Source organism: Engystomops pustulosus, chromosome 5, assembly GCF_040894005.1.
Source record: "Engystomops pustulosus chromosome 5, aEngPut4.maternal, whole genome shotgun sequence".
NCBI lineage: Eukaryota > Metazoa > Chordata > Amphibia > Anura > Leptodactylidae > Engystomops > Engystomops pustulosus.
Window position 1 is genome coordinate 92,660,607 of NC_092415.1, and position 19,554 is coordinate 92,680,160.

Sequence of the window (19,554 nt, forward strand, 5' to 3'; positions counted from 1 at the left end):
CTCTATGAAGATGTTACTATGCATATGAAGGCACTCTATGTATTTTACTTTCTATGGTTTCCCCCTGTTTTACATTGCGTACTCCCCTCTATGATATGGTTTCCGATTGCTGGTATATTCCTTGTAAGAAATGCTGCCCGTCCCTGGATATCTAATTATGTCATGCTAGCCAGAAGATGGCCTTTTCTACAGCACTGGGTACTTGGCGCGCTGGTTTGTGGTTTGTAGACAAAGAACTCACACCACTCAGTTACATCTTGCCACTATACATCAGGCATAAGACTACTTAGTATTTTCATTTGCCCGGCTGTCCAAGCATGGGTTGCTCCGACCTTTCCTGTGGCTTTAGTTAGGAGGCCCCGTCGTCACAAGATGGACGGTCGTGGAAATCTGCACTACGTGCAATTTCCCCTTTCTGCTACAAACTTTCATTTGGTATCTGTGAGGTTAGTAACTGTTTTGTGCCACACAGCATATCACCAACATGAAATGTAAGGGGTATGGCAAAGGCACAAAAGTGCAATGAGGTTTTCTCATTGATAAAAGCTTGCAACTCTCACTTGCTTTGTTAGTTAGAAACTCATATGGTCTCTAGACAAACTGTAGCACTGGAACGGCTCCGGGTCCAGCGGTCTTTTTTACCCACTCAACCCTATTAATCACTGGCGTATATCCTTAATGGGTAATATGGCAAATGGGGATAGCCCCACGGGGAGGTGGATTAGACCTTGACCTCAATTGAAGAGGCCAAGGCCGGCGATTTCATTGAATAGAAGGTATTCATGAAATGTATTTTTCATACTGCTCATATGATCTCTTTCTGTATAAGATGCTGCTATTAAATATATGTTTACTTTTTTAACAAAAAAGAAAAAAACACCTAAATAATGATAAAATTCCTCTTCAGGACACCAATTTTGGGACAAATGGTCATTGTCTGTGGAGGACAGGAGCAGGATATTCTATCCTCTTCGGCTCACTCCTGACCTTGGTTCAGATGTCGTAGAGCCCAAGTACGGTATATCCAGGTAATACAGTCGACCATTTTGGGATTAGGATTACTTTCAAATCATCTTACTTGTTTTGTATGATCTGTTAAGGCTGATGGACTGGTGGTGGTACCAAAATGCAACACCACATTCACCTACCCAAGTTCCACAAAAGAGGCTTTGAGACTGTCTAGAGGTGCATGAGACAATGAAAGCATGGTCATCACATCTTCAAGGAAACCAACAAGCAGCTTACGATCTTCTTCCTGAAAAAACATTGAATAGAAAATTTAGTGTAGTCCTTTGCCAAAAGAAGCCTCCTCAGAATCAGATTGTGAACGGCACATCTGTCCCATCCCTAAAGTAATTGAGTGATGTTCATCCCGACACTCCTTTGTCCTGGTTGGATTATAGACAGCTGACATCCTTTAGGACATCTGCCCTTGACCACCCGGAGGTGTCTGACAAATGCTGGAGGTGCAGTGTGGAGTTGGGTTCCACCCGTCACGTCTGGTGGAGCTGTTCTGTGCTCCAGCCCTCCTGGACTCCATGGCAAAATAATCTCTGCTTCCCCCCGGATTGCCCTCCTCTCGTTCCTGGTGAGCATCTCTATTAAAAAAGGCCTACTCTGACACTTTCTAGCTGCAGCTCACACAGTGATCCCACAACATTGGAGCCATCCTCCTCCTACGATAGAGGAATGGATTCAGGAACTCTGGTTTATTTGGAGAATGGAGGAGATTGTGGTTGGCGATTTTGCAAACCCAGCGGGGGCCATTTCTTCCGGGATTTGTGGACATCTAACCAAGGCTTAAAAGCCTTTCAGGATCAGTTTTCTTGAATCCTTGACCGCAACCCACCTCCCAGAATCGTACTGAATTTGTCTGCATGCATGGTTATTCACCCCCCTTCCTTCCCCTTTCTCCCCACCCTTTTTCCACTTTCCCTGCTTCTAAACAGTTTTTGTGTTTGTTTACTGCAGTCATTTAACTCGCTTCTACTTATTTGCTAGCCACACTATTGTTCCTGTCGTTTCCTTGATGACTTGTTGTTTCCTTGATGAACCGCAGTTTGCAAACTGCTGCAAAAAGCTGCGCATGTCTCCCTTCCACCTGCACTTCCTGATGCTGCTAGATTACACTGGCAGAAGGGGGGTGGAAAAAGAGAGCAGGGGCGGGGAGACACTCTCCTGCTCAACCTGTGAAGCTACTGAAACGAGGGGCTCTGGGAACACCCACCGTAGCCCCTCTGGCTCATTGGCATAATTTTAAAAGTTTATTTTACAAGAAAGGAGGTCATGTATAACAAATATAAGAAGATTACAACAGTCACAGTGTCTGGATCTATGGTTAAGTGCCCCTGGTTTATCTTGCATGATGTTGATGGTAGATTTTCTGTAAACTATAATTAGACAGCCTTAAACTACACTACTAAACTGGATTCAGCATCCAGCATCAAACACTTTAGTAAAAATCAGTGCCACATAAGAAAGCATTTCTAGGAGACACTTGATCTGACTAGGAATGCATTGAGTTCCAATACACTTAAAATCACACTGTGAATCTGGAGGTCATAACAGACTGCCAAACCAGATTCCAGGAGCAGGAATTGAAAAGTTTTTTTTTTTTCAAAGTACAACACTGAACCACAAGTTTTGTTGTGAGAACAAAAAGATGGGATATTACTTTAACAGAAGATGTCCATCTACTTGGCAGTAATTTCCTCACCTGATTGTAGCATGTTAGTACTCCTGTAGCATAGATGGGGACTGTAGCTTTTGTGAGAACACCATTACCTGCTGTAGAATCTAAGAGAGTAGAATATGTGAAATGATTACCTCCACAACAAGATCCAATCATCTACAATATCATTTTCTCATAGAAAATGGTTTAACTCTTGAAGCAACGCTTGAAAAATACGGAGACATTTATTGGGTCAATTAATTACTAGTTAATTTTTCTTACTTGATCACTGTTGTGACATTTTGACAGTGGCATGGAATCTAAAACAAACATATTGAAATGATGGTGGAGATAATGTTGAGAAATTGTGTTTTGAATGCGGGTCAAAGAGGGGATTGTGCAGGGCATTTATTTATTTATTGAGCACCATTCAGTCCATGGTTCTGTACATTCATTAAATGATTCATATACATTAATTTAAGACTAGAACAAATGTACAACATTTAAATACTACAGATATCTGGTATAAGTGCAAGTGGCCCGCAATCTATATGGGCAGGTAGATGGATACATAAGGGAGATTACTTGTGGGATGGTATTGGCTGATTAGTTCAGAGATACATGGAGGGGACAGGTTATGGACAGTTTTGTAAATTATGGTTAATATTTTAAACTGGATTTATAGTACGATGGGTAACCAGTGAATAGACTGGCAGAGGAGAAGCGAGGAGAGATCGGGCATTTGTGTCAATTTAAGTTGCAACAACAGAAATATTGCACTGTATAAGTACCACTTCCAGTCAAGCATGGTACATCTATCATCCAAAAAGTCTTGTGTGCAAAAATATAAAAACCTGCCCAAGAAACAAACCACAATCCCGGTTCACAGCGATTCATACGTTTCTCCCAAAGATTGCGTTATGCATAATCATTTTACAGACAGGGTTTGGTCATGGCAAAACGGTTACAGATTTATGTATGGATTGTAATCTGTGACAACGTATGGTACACTAAACCACATTCAAATATACCAAAAAAAAAGGTATGCACTCAAAATATTGAAACATAAGTCCTGTATCTACTTTAAAAACTAACAGACTAAATGAAATATCAAAATAGATGGATTCTGACATTATTCACCCTATAAAAGCTTACATTGTCATTTACATGGCAAGTTCAAAAATCAGGAAACGCTTACCAATATTTTCTTCAGATAGCCTCAAAATTTCCTGGAATTGTGGCTTTACCTAATAAGAGATTTCATTCAATAGAAGTAAAACATTTGTACATAATAATAATAACATTTATGTGATGCTGTATGCGAGAGAAAAGGCAATATTTTTCTGTGGGGATTACAATTAATTCACATTAATTAGCAAGTAAAATAGCATTATAGAGCAACTGATGCCAAAGGGAAAATTGGATCTAAACAATGAGAATTGTGCCTCCTCGTAGTTCTATAATCCAAAAATGTCTCATGGATGATTAGAGAGGAGCAGACGCAGTTGTAGTGCAGGCTTTGGGTATGGTTGAAAGTCAGGACCACTCATCTGTACTGGTAGGACGTTTATTTAGAAGTGAGGTCACAGTAAAAAAAAAAAAATTAAAAAAATTAAAAAAAAAAAAAAGTATTATTTTAAAATTAGAGAATTTTTTTTTATTATTAGAAAAATAAAAGGGCTAAACACCGGACCTTAGAAGCTAAACCCAAAAACATGGCATCCTCAGAAAAGGGTCTGGTTGCTACCAGTATAGAAGTCTCCTTACAATTAACGTACCAACTTCCTTGAATTAACATATGAATTGGGTCTCCTTCTACGGAGTTGCAATGAACAGGCAAGATACCAGCACCTTTTTCCCCCATTTAGTTTAAAAGGGAATCTGTCACCAGGGACCTCATTTTCACTAAAGACAGATAGTAAAAGCCCATGACACCTGCAGTGCAAAAATGCCTCTCTGCCTTTTCTAAGTATTTGCCTTTAAAACGTCAGTTTAAAATGCCAGGGAAAGGTACCATTTATCTACATAGAGTAACATGCCAGGGTTGCCACTTATCCTTTTTGTTATTCATCCTTGCGATAGAAGAATTGATAAGACGACTTAGGGGAGACCCTGGCGACAGTGGTATCTCAGTAGGGAATAGGGAAGAGGGTGGGTCTAGGCAGTTGACATACTTTTCCTCTCACGGCCCATAATATTCCTCCCTAGAGCCATGGAGATTTTCAATGTATTTGGCTCTTATCCAGGATTACAGATAAACTGGTCTGGGAGTGACCAGAAACGAATTGAGACGAATCAGTATTTAGAGAGTTGAAATATCTGGGCATCGTAATCACCAAACTACACCAACAGAGTGGTAGTAAACTCCTTGTAGGATATATACTGGCCTTGTTTGCAGATTTACAGGCGAGATATGGACTAGAACATAGATGGTTCTATAGATCTCTTCAAATAAGGCACGCTCTTGAATCCCAATTCCCCACAGATTCTCCTCTTATATCTAAATATCCCCTCAATGGCATTTATACAACATTTATAAAGAGGAGCCGAGGGGTCTAATATCAGCTTTATACACACGCTTCATTATGCAAAAAATGGAACGTTCCACATTAAGGGTTCATTCACACGCGGTATGCCCGCCATGTGGGCATACCGCTTTGTGCTGGAGAGGAGGAGGAGGTGACCCCTGCTCCCTCCATAGAGAACAGCAGCACATGGCCGCACACTCGGAAAAAGATGTGTGGCACCGTGCTGCTGGCGGTCCTCCATTGCTGTCTGTGGGGGGCGTATATGCGGCCCCAGACGGCCGTGTGAATAAACCCTAAGAGTTTTGACTAAATGGAAACAATTAATCCCAATGATTTCAGAAGAAGCTATCCCAGATCTCCTGTCTTCAAACACTAGAGGCCATTAATAAACAAAAAGCTAACACATCTATATATTTTCCATCAAACATGCCTCAATATGTATACAGAAAATGAGCAGAGTACACACAACGGTTTGTCCTAGATGCTGCTCCCTGTAAGCCGACTTTGTTCACAATATAGGTCAGTTTTGGAAATGGGTGACAGACTTCATGACTAGTTTTATTTTACTGACTGACGAGGCTGAGATATGCTTATAAGGGTTACTAACGGAAGAAGAATAGTCACACTCACATCGCATCATCCTGCAAGAAGCACTCTTCAAATGTACTGCATTACGATGGTATGACCCTAACACACCAACACTACGAATGGGGAAAATATTAATTAACCAGATGCTTCCATATGAGGAAGTGATGTACAAAGATATAAAAAAGGCCCCGGGCAGTTTCTAAGGGACTAGAAGAAAAGTGGATCCTGCAAGAGGTGGCACACATCACCATTCATGTGTGCTTGGTTTACCATACTTGATCCTGATGGTAAATTTCCTTTAAAAGAGTAGCACAATATCACACAACATTCTGGTCTAATTTGTCCAACAAACTCCATGTAGTTAATATGTTGTGTGGTAGCTGCTCAGACAACATTTGTTATACAACAGATCGAGTGTGTCCATTATTATTGTTGTCATGCTCTTAGAAAGGATCAAACCTATAATAGCTGACAAAGAAGTTATAATAGCCGTAAACTAATGCCTACCAATGGCACTACACAGACAACAATTATAACAGATTTTTACCTTCGTGTTGGTAAATATCTTTCCAAAAGTTCTGCACAACCTCCAGAAATATCTTGAAAACTCATGAACGCAAGCTGTTGATGCAACATTGATGCGACCCACTATCTCAATCAACTGTGGTAATCTGCAGAAGAGGAGTACAGCTTTTATAGACAGATTTTACCAGCATAAAAAAACATGATTTCTTTTTAGGCCAACTATGGTCCTCAAAAAAGCTGAATGTGGCTTTTATAAGTCTTTACTGAAAAATATGCCCCTCAAAAGTAAGGAGCCACAAGAGTTGCCCCCCTCCATCAAGAATACAAATTCTGTTATTATGGTGTAAATAGGAGAAGGTAAGACTATGTACACACACAGAATACGACTACAGACTAAATTAGGAAAACAATGGGGGTGAATTATCCGTGCTTCAGTTTTCTGGTGTAGAAACAACACTGGAATAATCGCAATTTATTACAAGAAATTGCAAATATTTTTGTTTCTACGCCACCACGTCATGTGGACCCGGCATACTTATGCCCAGTGGCGCGGCGGGGCTGATGGATACATCAAGAGGCCTATCCCTCTCTATGTATTCGCTGGGGCGGACGAATGCTACCTGCCACCTGTACACATCAAATGTGAAGCATGCCTTTTCATCATAGGGACATTAGAGGCATTTAAGTTTCCCCACATATTCTGTACAATCTTTCTTTAATATATGAATACACTTCCAAATATAAAGCCATTTTAACATGCCAGTATTTTGCAGCATCAGCATATATGGAAGCCAAAACCAGTAGTGGATCCTATTTTTTACATCTACTGAGTTCAGGATTCATTTCCATTTTTTGGCTATACATACTGATGAAAATACGGGTCTTTGGAACATTACATTTCTGGAAAGGTCATAAATACTATAAAGATCTATTAATATGCATATTTCATGAAGCATTCAACAGTTGATATGAAAACCAACTCACAGTTGATTAACAACCCAAAGCAAGCTTTCCCAGCCAGTGGTTCCCTCATGTTCCAGCTGGTGGTCATATAGCTGGAGCAGTGCTGCCAGCTGCTCACGACTGCCGATGATGGTTGCTACATCCTGAAGAGGTGATATAGGGCGTGGAAAGCGTGTGACTGCAAAAAAAAAAAAAAAAAAGACAAGAAAGCATTTAGCCTCGACCAATGACAAATATGGGGAATTCCAGCAAGTTCCCCATAAATAAAGGTAAATATAATATTGTATGTACGGTATGTTCTAAGCTTCAATTAAAAGACCAACATGATTACTAAAGCACACAAAAGGGGACAAAACACAAATAAACAGCTATAGCGGGGCTTTTCTAGAATATAGAGAACACAATACAAACAGTTAAGCAGTATTTGGCTGACACAAACTCTACCATGTGTGAGTAGCTTTACTATGCAGTTGAAGGGGTATTCCCATGAGAACAAGTTTTTAAATGTACTCAGGATAACAAAATAACACATTCTCTAATTCACTGTTCTTAACAAAAATACAGCATTTCACAGATATAGCTACAAAATGTCCATCAGTCCTGGTGTAGACAATTTTGGTTGCCCCTAGACCGAACCCCTGGTTGGGGAAGACGACATGCTCTTCTGTCTGATGCTGCACTGAGCTCCTCTCTACACCATAACCCCCACGATTAGCTCACACAGACACACGCTCACTCACTTCCTGCTAGCATGTGAGAAGAGTAAAGCTACAGATAGATAACATCTCATGGATTTCATCATTTCTGATCTGTCTCATCTCTCTTTCCACGTGTCAGATACTAGTACAATGTTCAGAAGGTAAATAAAAGTGTATATAAACCTTGTACCCTGATAATCTAACCACATTGTCAGCTCACAGAACTAGATGGTTCATGAAGTGTCTGCTGAGTCCCCGCCCACACCCCGGAATTTTACACTGAGTGATAGGAGCTAAAACAGAAATAAAATTGAGCAAACTGCTTGCATACATAATTCATTGACAAGGTTTGTTAAGGCTTAGAATTTGTCAACTAATGAAAACCCCAGCAAGCCTTGTAGAAACTAAACTATTATTAAAGAAAACAATAGAGGAGCAAGGAAAGAAAACTGCGACAAGAATGTCAAGGTGAAGTAACAGATCAAAGGGGTTGGCCACTTTATGTTTTTTATAATGTGTGTGTAAGTGTGGGAGGAAGGATATTAGGTAATTTATCTATTAATTACATCTATTAATATTTCTGCACCACTTTCTTGATATGTGAAGTGAAGCCTCCTGTGTTTTACTTAATCAGCCAGAGATCACATGAGATCCAATTAGCCATTTTATGGTCAGGAATGTCTATCTATTCATGAACATTTGCCCTGCCAGGACCTTATGATATTATTCATGAATATTAGATCAAGGTCCTGACAGGCAGATCACTCATAGACAGATATAGCTAGCTATATCAGGTTTATCGTTTTTTATTCTATTACCTATAAAACTATACATGCAAGTATGAGGAAGTTTTAATTTTTTGCTTACTTAAACAAACAAGATGTAAACCAGAGAACAAATAGAACTTCTTCCTTCTGATCAAAGTCAAAGGGGATATCCCATGAATCATTTTCATACCACTTCTAAAGTGCTGCTTCTAGCTGTTTGTAAGCCATTTACTTGGTTTCCAACCTAAATAAAACCTTTTACATCATTGTTGTTTCCCCTTTGGTGGTTCAGATGCTTATCTGTAGTGCAAATGTGCATTTCACCTCTGGCATCTGATAATGTAGTCCTTTCTGATTACCCCTGATGGAGCAGTCTTCTTCGCTATACCGAATCATAGTGAAATATGATGCAAGGAGTCCCTGTGTGCTGAGTGACCTGTAGTGCCGACAATTCTTTTAGTGCAGCCGCTTTTGTTCCACTGGGAGACAGGGACTTGTGGCATCATTTTTCACTAAGATACAAGGACTCCTCATCCACTATACTGTGCTAGGTCAGTACACTGGTCCATTTCCACGGGACAATCAAATTTGTGTAAGGGACCTAACTTTGCAGGAAACTACAGAAACAGCATAGCTCATTTTGTCTATTCTGTTTATGTTACATCTTATTCCCCTCCATGCCACCTCAGTGTGGCAGAGAAAGGGCTATTCTCCTGGGGATACCCCTGTGCCTGAGGCTAGTTAAAAGCCTCCATTGCAAACTCATCAACCAAAAGAGGTCCTCTGCATGCTGGTGGGCCTGAAAGAAAGCCTAAGTGACCCCATTTGGCCTAAAAGAAAATAAGAATGATTTGTACAAAATGATTTTTAATGTTCGCTATTAAAAATCCCTAGTGTCATCAAAAAGGCACAGCATGTAAAATAATAGAAGCACATAACATTGTGTAGTCTGCTTATGGAACTTTATGCAATGGAAACCATCATATTAATTAAAATGGACAAACAAAAAAAAGTATTATTCCTAGCTCTGGAAAACTGGAAACAGTCCACAAAAATTTTGCTTAAAAAGTAAAAAAAAAAAAAAAACCTTCTGGCAAAAGAGAAAGGCAACAATTTTATAACCTAATTGCAAGACACATGAGATCTTTTGTAGCAGAGAACATAAAACAACTTAAAACTTAAAGAACAGAAAGTGGATTATTTCTTACATGAACATTATCTGAAAAGGACAGACAGGCTCTACTGGATATTACACAGTCTCACATGTTGGGACGGCTGACTCAGATGCAGGAAAATCATATAGCCAGCAGATCTATTTTAGGGCCAGTAGACAGACGGTAACAGAAGTTGGAAAAATCAGATCAATCTGTGTGTATAAACCACCACTGCTATAAAACCACTACTGTATGGTATGCAACTAGAGACAAACAAAAAAGAGGAAGACTGCAGGAGCTGCCAATGACTACAACAGGCAATCCAAGACATACAGACACAAAGTGCCAGGGCACAGGGGGCATAAGACACAATTAAATAAAATCTACCATTACAATCAACCAGGGACACCTACTGATAGATCTAGGCACCATAACTGTGCTAATCTTCTTTTATTTGTTATCCATGCCTCCTTCCTTCTAAAATCAATGTTAAAACTTAATTTATGAGCCTGAAGGGCTACTGGGAGTGTTACCAGAGTTCTTTCTGTGCTGTGGTTTCACAGGCTGTTATACTGCCTCCCCCTCCACCTCTGCTGTCCTGTCCTTATGTAGTCTGATGTAGTTTCAATGCAGAAGACAGTTTCAGCACATGAGGGGGTGGGGTGCCTATGGATATGCAGCACAGTACCTAGATCTATGAGTAAGTGCCCCTGGTTGATCATGCTTGACTTTGATGGTAGATTTCCTTTAAAGAAGAGAACAATATTCTAACAGTTCAAGTAGTCAGGGACCAAGGCTGTCCTTTAGTTGGCCTCATGCGGATTGTCAGCCAAATACATTTGCTAGGGATCTGTCCATTTACCTTCTATCTGTAGTATTTCTCCCTGAAGCTTGGCTTTATTTGTAAATGGTGCATTTTGTATAACAGTAGCAAATAGTGAGGGTATGAGGGACTGCAACGCAGAGAGGTACATGTGTAACTTGTGTTCATCCAGCCCATGCTCTCCTTCCTAAAATAGAAGAGATATTGTGAACAACCAAAACTGGAATACAAGATCACATCATTTTATCATTTCTGTATAGATATGATCTATACTTTTTCCATATGTTTCCAGAGTAAAACATAGGCCAATAGAATCAGGTCACCTCAAGGTAAGCAATTCTCCACATTGACATCTTGGCTTCTAAAAGGCTTTGAATTATTTAAAAATTGGCATCAGTCAGAGGTCACATTTAACAGCTTTACCAACAGTTTTTATCCAAAAAAAAAAAAAGCTGATACAGATACCCCGGCATTTCATCGCTTTAACCAAAGACAGACTGGCAGGATCAATCACCACAAATACCAACTTGCGTCAACCCTGACAAATCACTAGCTTTGCCAGGAAAGCTTCAATATGCAAATATGATAATCAAGTCATTGCCATCCAAGCAAGGGCTTATTCAGATTTCTAGTCATTATGTATGAACAGCCCACAATCCTACTGATCTCTGGAAGCATGTTGTTCATGGTGGATCAACTATTTTTATCATTTAAAACAGAAAAAGAAACAGACCATGTTTTGTAGGATGTGTCCATGAACATCACAGCCATGTGCCGTTTATGACATTCACTGACCCATTTGCCTATGTACAATTTTACCGATAGGGATGTATGAAAAAAAACCTTCCTCTATATCCTCCAGCACAAGCCGGACATTCTATAATAGCAAACTCTGCTGCTGCTCCTCTTACGCCCTCCTCCCAATCCCATCTCTAACAAGGATGCAGTGTGGTCCAGGAAATAGCCTATATCACTTCTAAGCCCTTCCGTTATTAACAGTAACAGAAACCTAGTGTCCATAGACTTTAATGGAAGTAATTGGTTGGCAAAATGAGGCCTAATATATTGATAACATATAATATAATATATTGAATTCAAGGATAACTTAATGCTGCAAAAAAAGAATTTTTTCTTTTATACACAAACAAGTTTGATGGCATTTTGTTCTTACCCTAAGAAGTTTCTCAATTTTGCTTAGAAGGGTGGGAATAAGGTGAGATTGGAGATTTCCAAGTTCCATTGTCCAGGCAGCATATGCTGGTAAAAACACTTGGTGAGTGGCACTCACTACTCTTTCTGAGGGGTCACCTAAGGCAGTCAGTAAGAGTTCAAAACCCTAAAAGTAAATCACATTATTGACAGTTATACAAAAGCCATCATCCAGTAGGAAACACATATGTGAAGGAGTGAAACAACCCTCCTGTAGTAAAGGTTAAGACCTCCTAACCATCAGGAACAAAAAAATAAACTTAAATACTTACCTGGATGTGAGTCCGATGAGTCACATTGGACATCAGAAGCTCCCTCGCTGGCATCTCTTCTTGCCCCCATGCGCCGTACCTACCGTTTCACTTGTCGGAATGTGCAGGCACCAAGGGAACATGGGACGAGGCGAGTACATAAGTTTTTTGTTTGTTTGTTTTTACCCAATGCCTAAAAATCAAACAGGGCAATTTGGGACACTAAAATACCAGTCCATAAGGCCTTGTGGGTGGTTTAATGTCTCAAATCGCCCTGACAGGTTCTCTAAAAAATATATACTACTAAATAAACTTGGACATCTAGAGATAAATGCAACAGCCGTTGACTTTTACCTGTTGATATTTGTCTGGATCATCAATGTATCCCATTATTATTCCAAGACTTTTAATGACAGCTTCTCGCACCATATCCGCTTTGTCTTCCAGTAACATTTGTTGCAACATTGAGAGAACTAGAGAGCTTCTTATCTCTTTCTGGAAAACACCATACCTTGTATTAGCACATTTACAAGCACATGGGCTTTGGTGAAAACATTGCTTTAATAAAAAGAAAATAATGTGTGAGGCCGAGGTGTTTGTTTAGATCGGTTGGAAATGGGAGGAGGAAGACTTAGTCATAAATGATCACTGTCAAGATATGCAATGCTACAGGCCAAACTTAATTGGTCTTGGACTTTACAAGTCATGTTCTCCAGGTTCTATTTCACCAATAGCTGTGTGAAGTGGCTAAGGGCCGTTATTACGCCACCGTCCGTGTTTTGGCAAAATTTACTGGCCTGAACAGGACTGTGATCTAAACCAGTTCAACTGAGTGGGGCTTGGGCATGTAAACACATCGAGCTTCACACAGTGAACAAAGTAATATGGCCTTACAGTAAAAAGAATCATTGGAATCATTGTTTATCAGACATCAAAACTTTAGAGGCAGCCATCTGTATTATTACACATTAAACTCCATCCATTTAAGGGGATTTAGAGACCTATTATAGACCTTGTCATAATCATAATTTACGAGACAGAGCCACTGCAGCTTTATTTACATGTTTAATTCTCTGAGAGCAAGTAAAAAAAAAAAAAACAAGCCACTGCTGGAACCACTAGAAGTCCACTGAATGTGAGTTCAGTCGGCTCTGGCAACTCCTATAACAGGTATGACTATGGATATCAATTATTAACGGTTATTTTATGTATTTTTTTTGTTGAGGAATTAATGTTTCATTTACAACACAATGTGTATGAAATAATATGAACAGTATTAGAATGTTGCTTAAGTTTTTGTGCTACTTGGTCACTTAGTGGGAAACACTTACAGGTAAGTATGGTGCAAGATCTCCGCAGGATTCTGCTACTAGGAGTCTTCTCTCTGGATATTTGTGATTGATCTAGAAAACCGCATCAAATAAAAATTAACAACCGTGGGGAAAAAACAAACAAACTATATATAAACCTCCTCTTACAAGTAAAATAGTGCTCTTGAAATCCCCGCTATGAAATCACAAAAAGGTTAATATATGACCTATAGATTTGTGTACTAAGGGTTTTCTACTGCTTGTGCTCAGAGTTAAATGAGGGCCATGGAAGAATTGTCCAGAGTCTATATAACATTTATGATGACCCTTATTAGTAGGACTAGCGGACTATGAAGAGAATAAGGATAAAATTACTGTGTAATGATTGGCAATCTCCTACTGGTAACTCTAAGAAGTAAATTATACAATTACCATTTTTTTACATGGAAACTAACAGCCAAATTGCATACTTACTTGCTCCCAACACTGTGGCAACAGTTCCGCTTCGACCCGAGTTGGTCCAACATGGCGAGCAAAAGCTACACATCCGGTTAAAATCATTTGCCTAAAGTGAGAAAAACAAACTAAACACATGATTTAAAATACACACATATTTTATGTATTATTGTGCTTTCAGAAAACTTTTACAGAAATCCCAAGATTCTAGAGGATGTTTATACAAGTAATAAAGTGATCAGTAAGGGTAGACTCATGTATTTTACAGAAAAATGCTGAAGCAGAAGCTACATTTTGCTGTGGTTTCAGCAGCGGAATCAAGAATGAAACCATAGCAAGTGTGTAAATGTTGACACTTCACAATCTGATCCAAATGTGCCATGTGAACATGGCCTTAAAGGGGAAAGAAATCTAATGGTACAAGGAATTATGCAGTGGGTGGGTCAACTGTATATAGCTGGTAGGCAAAGCAAACTATGGTCAGATTTATTAAACCATAACTAGACTTTAAAGATTTAAAAATGAATAGTGCTGATGATAAAAGTAAAACAATTGTTATGCTTTAGAGATTGTTTTAATAGATTTGATTATGTAGATTTGATTAAGTAGATCCTTTGATTATATTTTACTTAGGCAGTGATGCCAAAAAACCAAGGACCACTGCAACATTGGAAGCCAGAGCAGAATAGTTACACTTTTTTGTTACTATCAGGCCCCAACACTTAAGGCATTTTCCATGATTCCTGAAAAATTCCTTTAAGTTTCATGAGCGATTCAAACAGATATGACATGCAGGGTGATGAAGTAATTTATATTAGAACTCCCAAAAATCTCTCTGTTCTCTCTTTGTGGTGGGGGTAATCTTCTCAGTGGAGGCTGCATCAGGGAGTGGTCTTCTCTGTTCTGGTCCTCTTCAAATGTATCATGTGACCGGACTCTCTAAATGACAGACTGTCTCACATGAGGTCACTTTCCCTATCGATTCTTAGAGGACTCACTTTACGCAGAATCAGACAAAATGATTAAAACCTTATGTGGGACTAAACTTTTTCAGCATTTATTGTTGCGGAAAGTAATAGTGCAGGTGATAATTGTAAACTTTGCAATATATGTAATTAAGTAAAAAGTTGAACCTTAAAGTTTCTGATGACTTATCTACCAGATGTCAGTGGAGGACAGGACAGAAAGCTGATTAACATAAACTGCTTAAATAGGTATGAAAAGACAGAGGGAAAAAAAGAAAGGACACAGGAAAATATTTCTTTAATAAAAGTATATCACAAAGTTGACTATTATAATTTGCTCTATTCATTTATGCAATGGGTACAGAAAGTATAATTTTTCACTCTTTGTTGCATAGCAGCCAATTGGTAAGATCAAAAAAGGTTGTTTTTTTTTGCTCATTAATGTAAATTCTGCTCCCCATCTTCACAGATAAAAACAGAAATGTTTGCTAATTTATTGACCAAGAAAAACAAAAATATCACATGGTGATAAGTATTCAGCCCCTTTGCTCAGTATGGAGTAGAAGCAGCTTTTGAGCCAGTGCAGCCAGTTGGTAAGTCTTCTTGGGAATGATACAAGTTTTTCACGCCCGGATTTGGGGATCCTCTGTCTCTTCCTTGCAGATAGTCTCCAGTTCCCTCAGGTTGAATGGTGGACATTGGTGGAAGCCATTTTAAAGTCTCTTCAGAGATCCTCAATTGGGCTTAGGTCTGGGCTCTGGTTGGGCCAGTCAAGAATGGTCACAGAGATGTTCTGAAGCCACTGCTTTGTTATTTTAGCTGTGTGTCATTGTCTTGTTAGAAGGTGAACTTCTGGTCCAGTCCTGGAAGAGGTTTTCACCCAGGATATATCTGTACTTGGCCACATTCATCTTTCCTTCAATTACAACCAGACGTCCTGTCCCTCGGCCAGATCTGTGCATTGACACAATTCAGTCTCTGAGCTCCTTGGGCAGTTCCTTCGACTGCATGATTCTCATATGCACTGACATGCACTTTGAGGTCTTGTATAGACAGGTGAGTGCCTTTCCAAATCAAGTCTAATGAGTTTAAATGAAACACTGCTAGACTCCAATGTAGTAGAACCATCTCATGGAGAATCAGAAGGAAATGCACAGCATGTAAGTTAATACTTATGATCATTTGTTATTTCAGTTTTTCTTGTTTAAGAAATCAGCAAAAATATCTACATTTCTGTTTTATTTCTTTTTTGATCTTACCAATTGGCCGCAATGAAAAAAAAAAGAGTAAAAAGGGGTCTGAATACTTTCCGTACCCACGGTACAGTTTTATTGAATGTTTAGTTCACTGCAAGCATATTCATGTAAGGGGATAAGAATATTTTGTGCACTAATTCTTTCATACTGGTTATTTAAAACTTAGGATAATTCAACAACATCAAATTGTGGGGGCAGACTCACAGCCCCACCGCTGATCAGTGGTCTGAAAGGACCTCTGTGCTTCAGTCACGGCCACAACTAAAAGAAAACAAAAAACTGCCGCTGGGAAAAAATGAAGGGAATAAAGTTGTTTGCTGGAGTACTTCCCTTCATACTTCTGAAGAAACACCAAGAGTCAAATATTTATAGATCCACTATCGATTGCTTATCCTTAAACAGTTTTTTATGACCACTAAAATTAGGTTTCCGGAGACAAGAGCAGAAAATAGTCAAGAGAGGTGGCTTGCGAAATAAACAATACCTTTGCTCATCATCTGGACGCTTTATTAAATTAAATAGAATATGCAAGAGCTGGTCGCGTTCTTTAGGCTCTGGATGGAGGCAAGCAGTGCACAGTATCAATGGAATCAGTTCCTGTTTAGCAGGGAAAAGAAAAAGCAGAAGTATACTACAGATTACTTTGAAATCAATGTTCGTCAAAGTAGAAGAAAAAAAGACTGGTTTATTTATATATTTATAGGGCAAAACGACATGGGCAAATTAAGCGCCATTCACATTTCAAATTCTTAAATTGAGCCAAACAAAGAATTAACACCTGTTCTCTGTGTACGATTACACCTGGCCTTTGTTCACAATTAAATACTGATAAAATAAAGGAGGAGTAAATTGGCAGTATGGAGAGCATAAACAAAAAATAAGTTGTGAATGTAGCCAGTGGCGTAACTACCACCGTAGCAGCCATAGCGGTTGCTACGGGGCCCGTGAACTTAAGGGGCCCGGGGACGCACGGCCGCATGTGTCTAACCCGCCTACTCCCTCCCAAACAGCCTCCCATACGCCGGCCGACAAAGGGGACCGACCACCCACCCCGAATACTGAACTTCCCTCCCAGCCGCCGGCACAACGAACCTCCGACCACACTGCCCGCCCCCACCGCACTATCTCTCGCGCGCGCGGCCGCCTCCCCGCACTTGCCATCCGCCCGCCCCCCCGCACTTGCCATCCGCACGCCATCCGCACACCCCCCCGCACTTGCCATCCGCACGCCCCCCGCACTTGCCATCCGCACGCCCCCCGCACTTGCCATCCGCACGCCCCCCGCACTTGCCATCCGCACGCCCCCCGCACTTGCCATCCGCCCGCCCCTCGCACTTGCCATCCGCCCGCCCCTCGCACTTGCCAACCGCCCGCCCCCCGCACTTGCCAACCGCACGCGAACCCCCCTGCCCGCCCGAACGCCGAACCACCCAGCTGATGGCCTACACAGCCGCCACGCTGGACATCAAAAAAGTAAGTACTATTATTTACATGTGTTTGTATATATATATGCTAATGTGTGTGTTTTGTATATATATATATATATGCTAATGTGTGTGTTTTGTATATATATATATATATATATATATGCTAATGTGTGTGTTATATATATTTGTATATATATATATATATATATATATATATATGCTAATGTGTGTGTTATATATATATATATATATATGCTTATGTATGTGTGTGTGTATATATATATATGCTTATGTATGTGTGTGTGTGTATATATATATATGCTTATGTATGTGTGTGTGTATATATATATATGCTTATGTATGTGTGTGTGTATATATATATATATGCTTATGTATGTGTGTGTGTATATATATATATGCTTATGCTTGGGTATGTGTGTGTGTATATATAATATATAAATGCTGTATGTGTGTTTTTGTATATGGTGCGAATGTGAATGTATGCATGTGCTGTATGTGTGTACATGCTATACGTGTGTGTATATGCTATATATACTTAATGTATGTGTGTAAATGCTGTATGTACTGTATGTAAACACTATGTATATGTTGTGTTTATACTGTATGTATAAGTATACATATACATACTATATGTATATAATGTGTATGTAGTATACAGTAAGTGTGCAAATTTGATGTGTATATACTGTATGAGTTTGTATATATGTGTATAAATGTATTTGTGTATGCATATGAGTGTATACATGTATGTATGTGGATGCGAGTATAGGATATTGAATGTATGAGTGTAGAACGTTATATGTGTGTGTGTATATGTCTGTATAAATTTGCATATATCTTTTAAAGGGGAAGGGGGCCCCATGCAGAAATCTGCTATGGGGCCCAGCCACTACTAGTTACGCCACTGAATGTAGCCCTACAATAAATCCGTTGTGTGAAGTAACCCTTAAAAGTTACAGATCGATAGCATGGAATTAGTTCTTTACCAATCAGAGAATACAACTTTATGCCGTATGTATAGCCACCAAGTGTTCAGAAAACATCTATATACATTCCCACCACTGGACACCCTAGGCACTTAAGTACAGACAACAAGGATAAGACTTTGCAGATCGGGCAAGTGCGGTCGAATAACTTTCATGGTAAATTACAGTTTATTTTTATCTTACAGATTTTTGTTGTCTTCAGACATTTATGAACATAAGTAACATTTATTCAAAGAAAAAAGTATCATCATTTTAAAACGTTTATATAGCATTATGTGTCTGGGTCGTGTAACTCGAGTACTGCTCTACTTTAGAGATGACCCACTTCACATGAAGAACTGTATATAAATATTCTACACAATGTATATTTCTATGTCTACAGTCAGTCACGTGTAACATGCAAAAACAAACAAAAAGAGGCTCACATTTCTACAATATAGTCACCCTGCTCCAGAGCCCTCTCACTACACCCTAACCAACATCTGGAGGTAATAGAAAAGTTACCTCCGTAGAAAGCTACGGAGGTGGCATTAAAGTGACTATGTATATATTTTTTAAATTGGCTTTAAATTATCAAACCAGGTCTGATCCAATTTCATTTTACTTCAAAAAAGTTAAATAACCAACAGAAATTATGGAGAAATGTCAATTTACCCAAATAAAACAGACCTGTTTATACGGTCTACTGACATGTCCAAAAGAAATGACAAGTTCTGCCTTCCACTGTATGTTATAGGACTAGCTTGTGCTGCCACCAAGTGGTCTAAAAATATTCTACATCAAATTCAATAAAGTGGATCTGTCATATCAACAGTGCTTCAAACTGTTAATCTTGGGGTCAAAACCCATCAACCCCAATCATCTGATAGCAGAGGCAATGGCACATTAACTACAGAGTGTACAGGACTCAAAGCAGACAGCTTCATCCACGGTGTAGTAGCCATTCCAGAAGGAAC

The 19,554-nt window shown here is 39.4% G+C and overlaps 1 protein-coding gene across 8 annotated transcripts in view; it reads right to left on the reverse strand.

Moving 5' to 3' along the window:
• The window catches only part of RELCH (RAB11 binding and LisH domain, coiled-coil and HEAT repeat containing), an 85,847-nt gene that overhangs the window by 26,750 nt on the left and 39,543 nt on the right, over positions 1 to 19,554 (reverse strand). For all 8 annotated transcript variants that reach the window (XR_011855787.1, XM_072152704.1, XM_072152705.1 and 5 more), the window contains 11 exons: positions 16,649 to 16,761; positions 13,962 to 14,052; positions 13,509 to 13,580; positions 12,532 to 12,672; positions 11,889 to 12,053; positions 10,757 to 10,904; positions 7,297 to 7,453; positions 6,335 to 6,458; positions 3,870 to 3,918; positions 2,717 to 2,796; positions 1,149 to 1,255 (listed from right to left, as the gene is read on the reverse strand). Coding sequence is in view for 7 of the 8 variants with exons in the window: in XM_072152704.1 (XP_072008805.1) it covers positions 1,149 to 1,255; positions 2,717 to 2,796; positions 3,870 to 3,918; positions 6,335 to 6,458; positions 7,297 to 7,453; positions 10,757 to 10,904; positions 11,889 to 12,053; positions 12,532 to 12,672; positions 13,509 to 13,580; positions 13,962 to 14,052; positions 16,649 to 16,761 (1,247 nt within the window). In the remaining variant the exon portion in view is untranslated. The remainder of the gene's footprint in view (positions 1 to 1,148; positions 1,256 to 2,716; positions 2,797 to 3,869; positions 3,919 to 6,334; positions 6,459 to 7,296; positions 7,454 to 10,756; positions 10,905 to 11,888; positions 12,054 to 12,531; positions 12,673 to 13,508; positions 13,581 to 13,961; positions 14,053 to 16,648; positions 16,762 to 19,554) is intronic.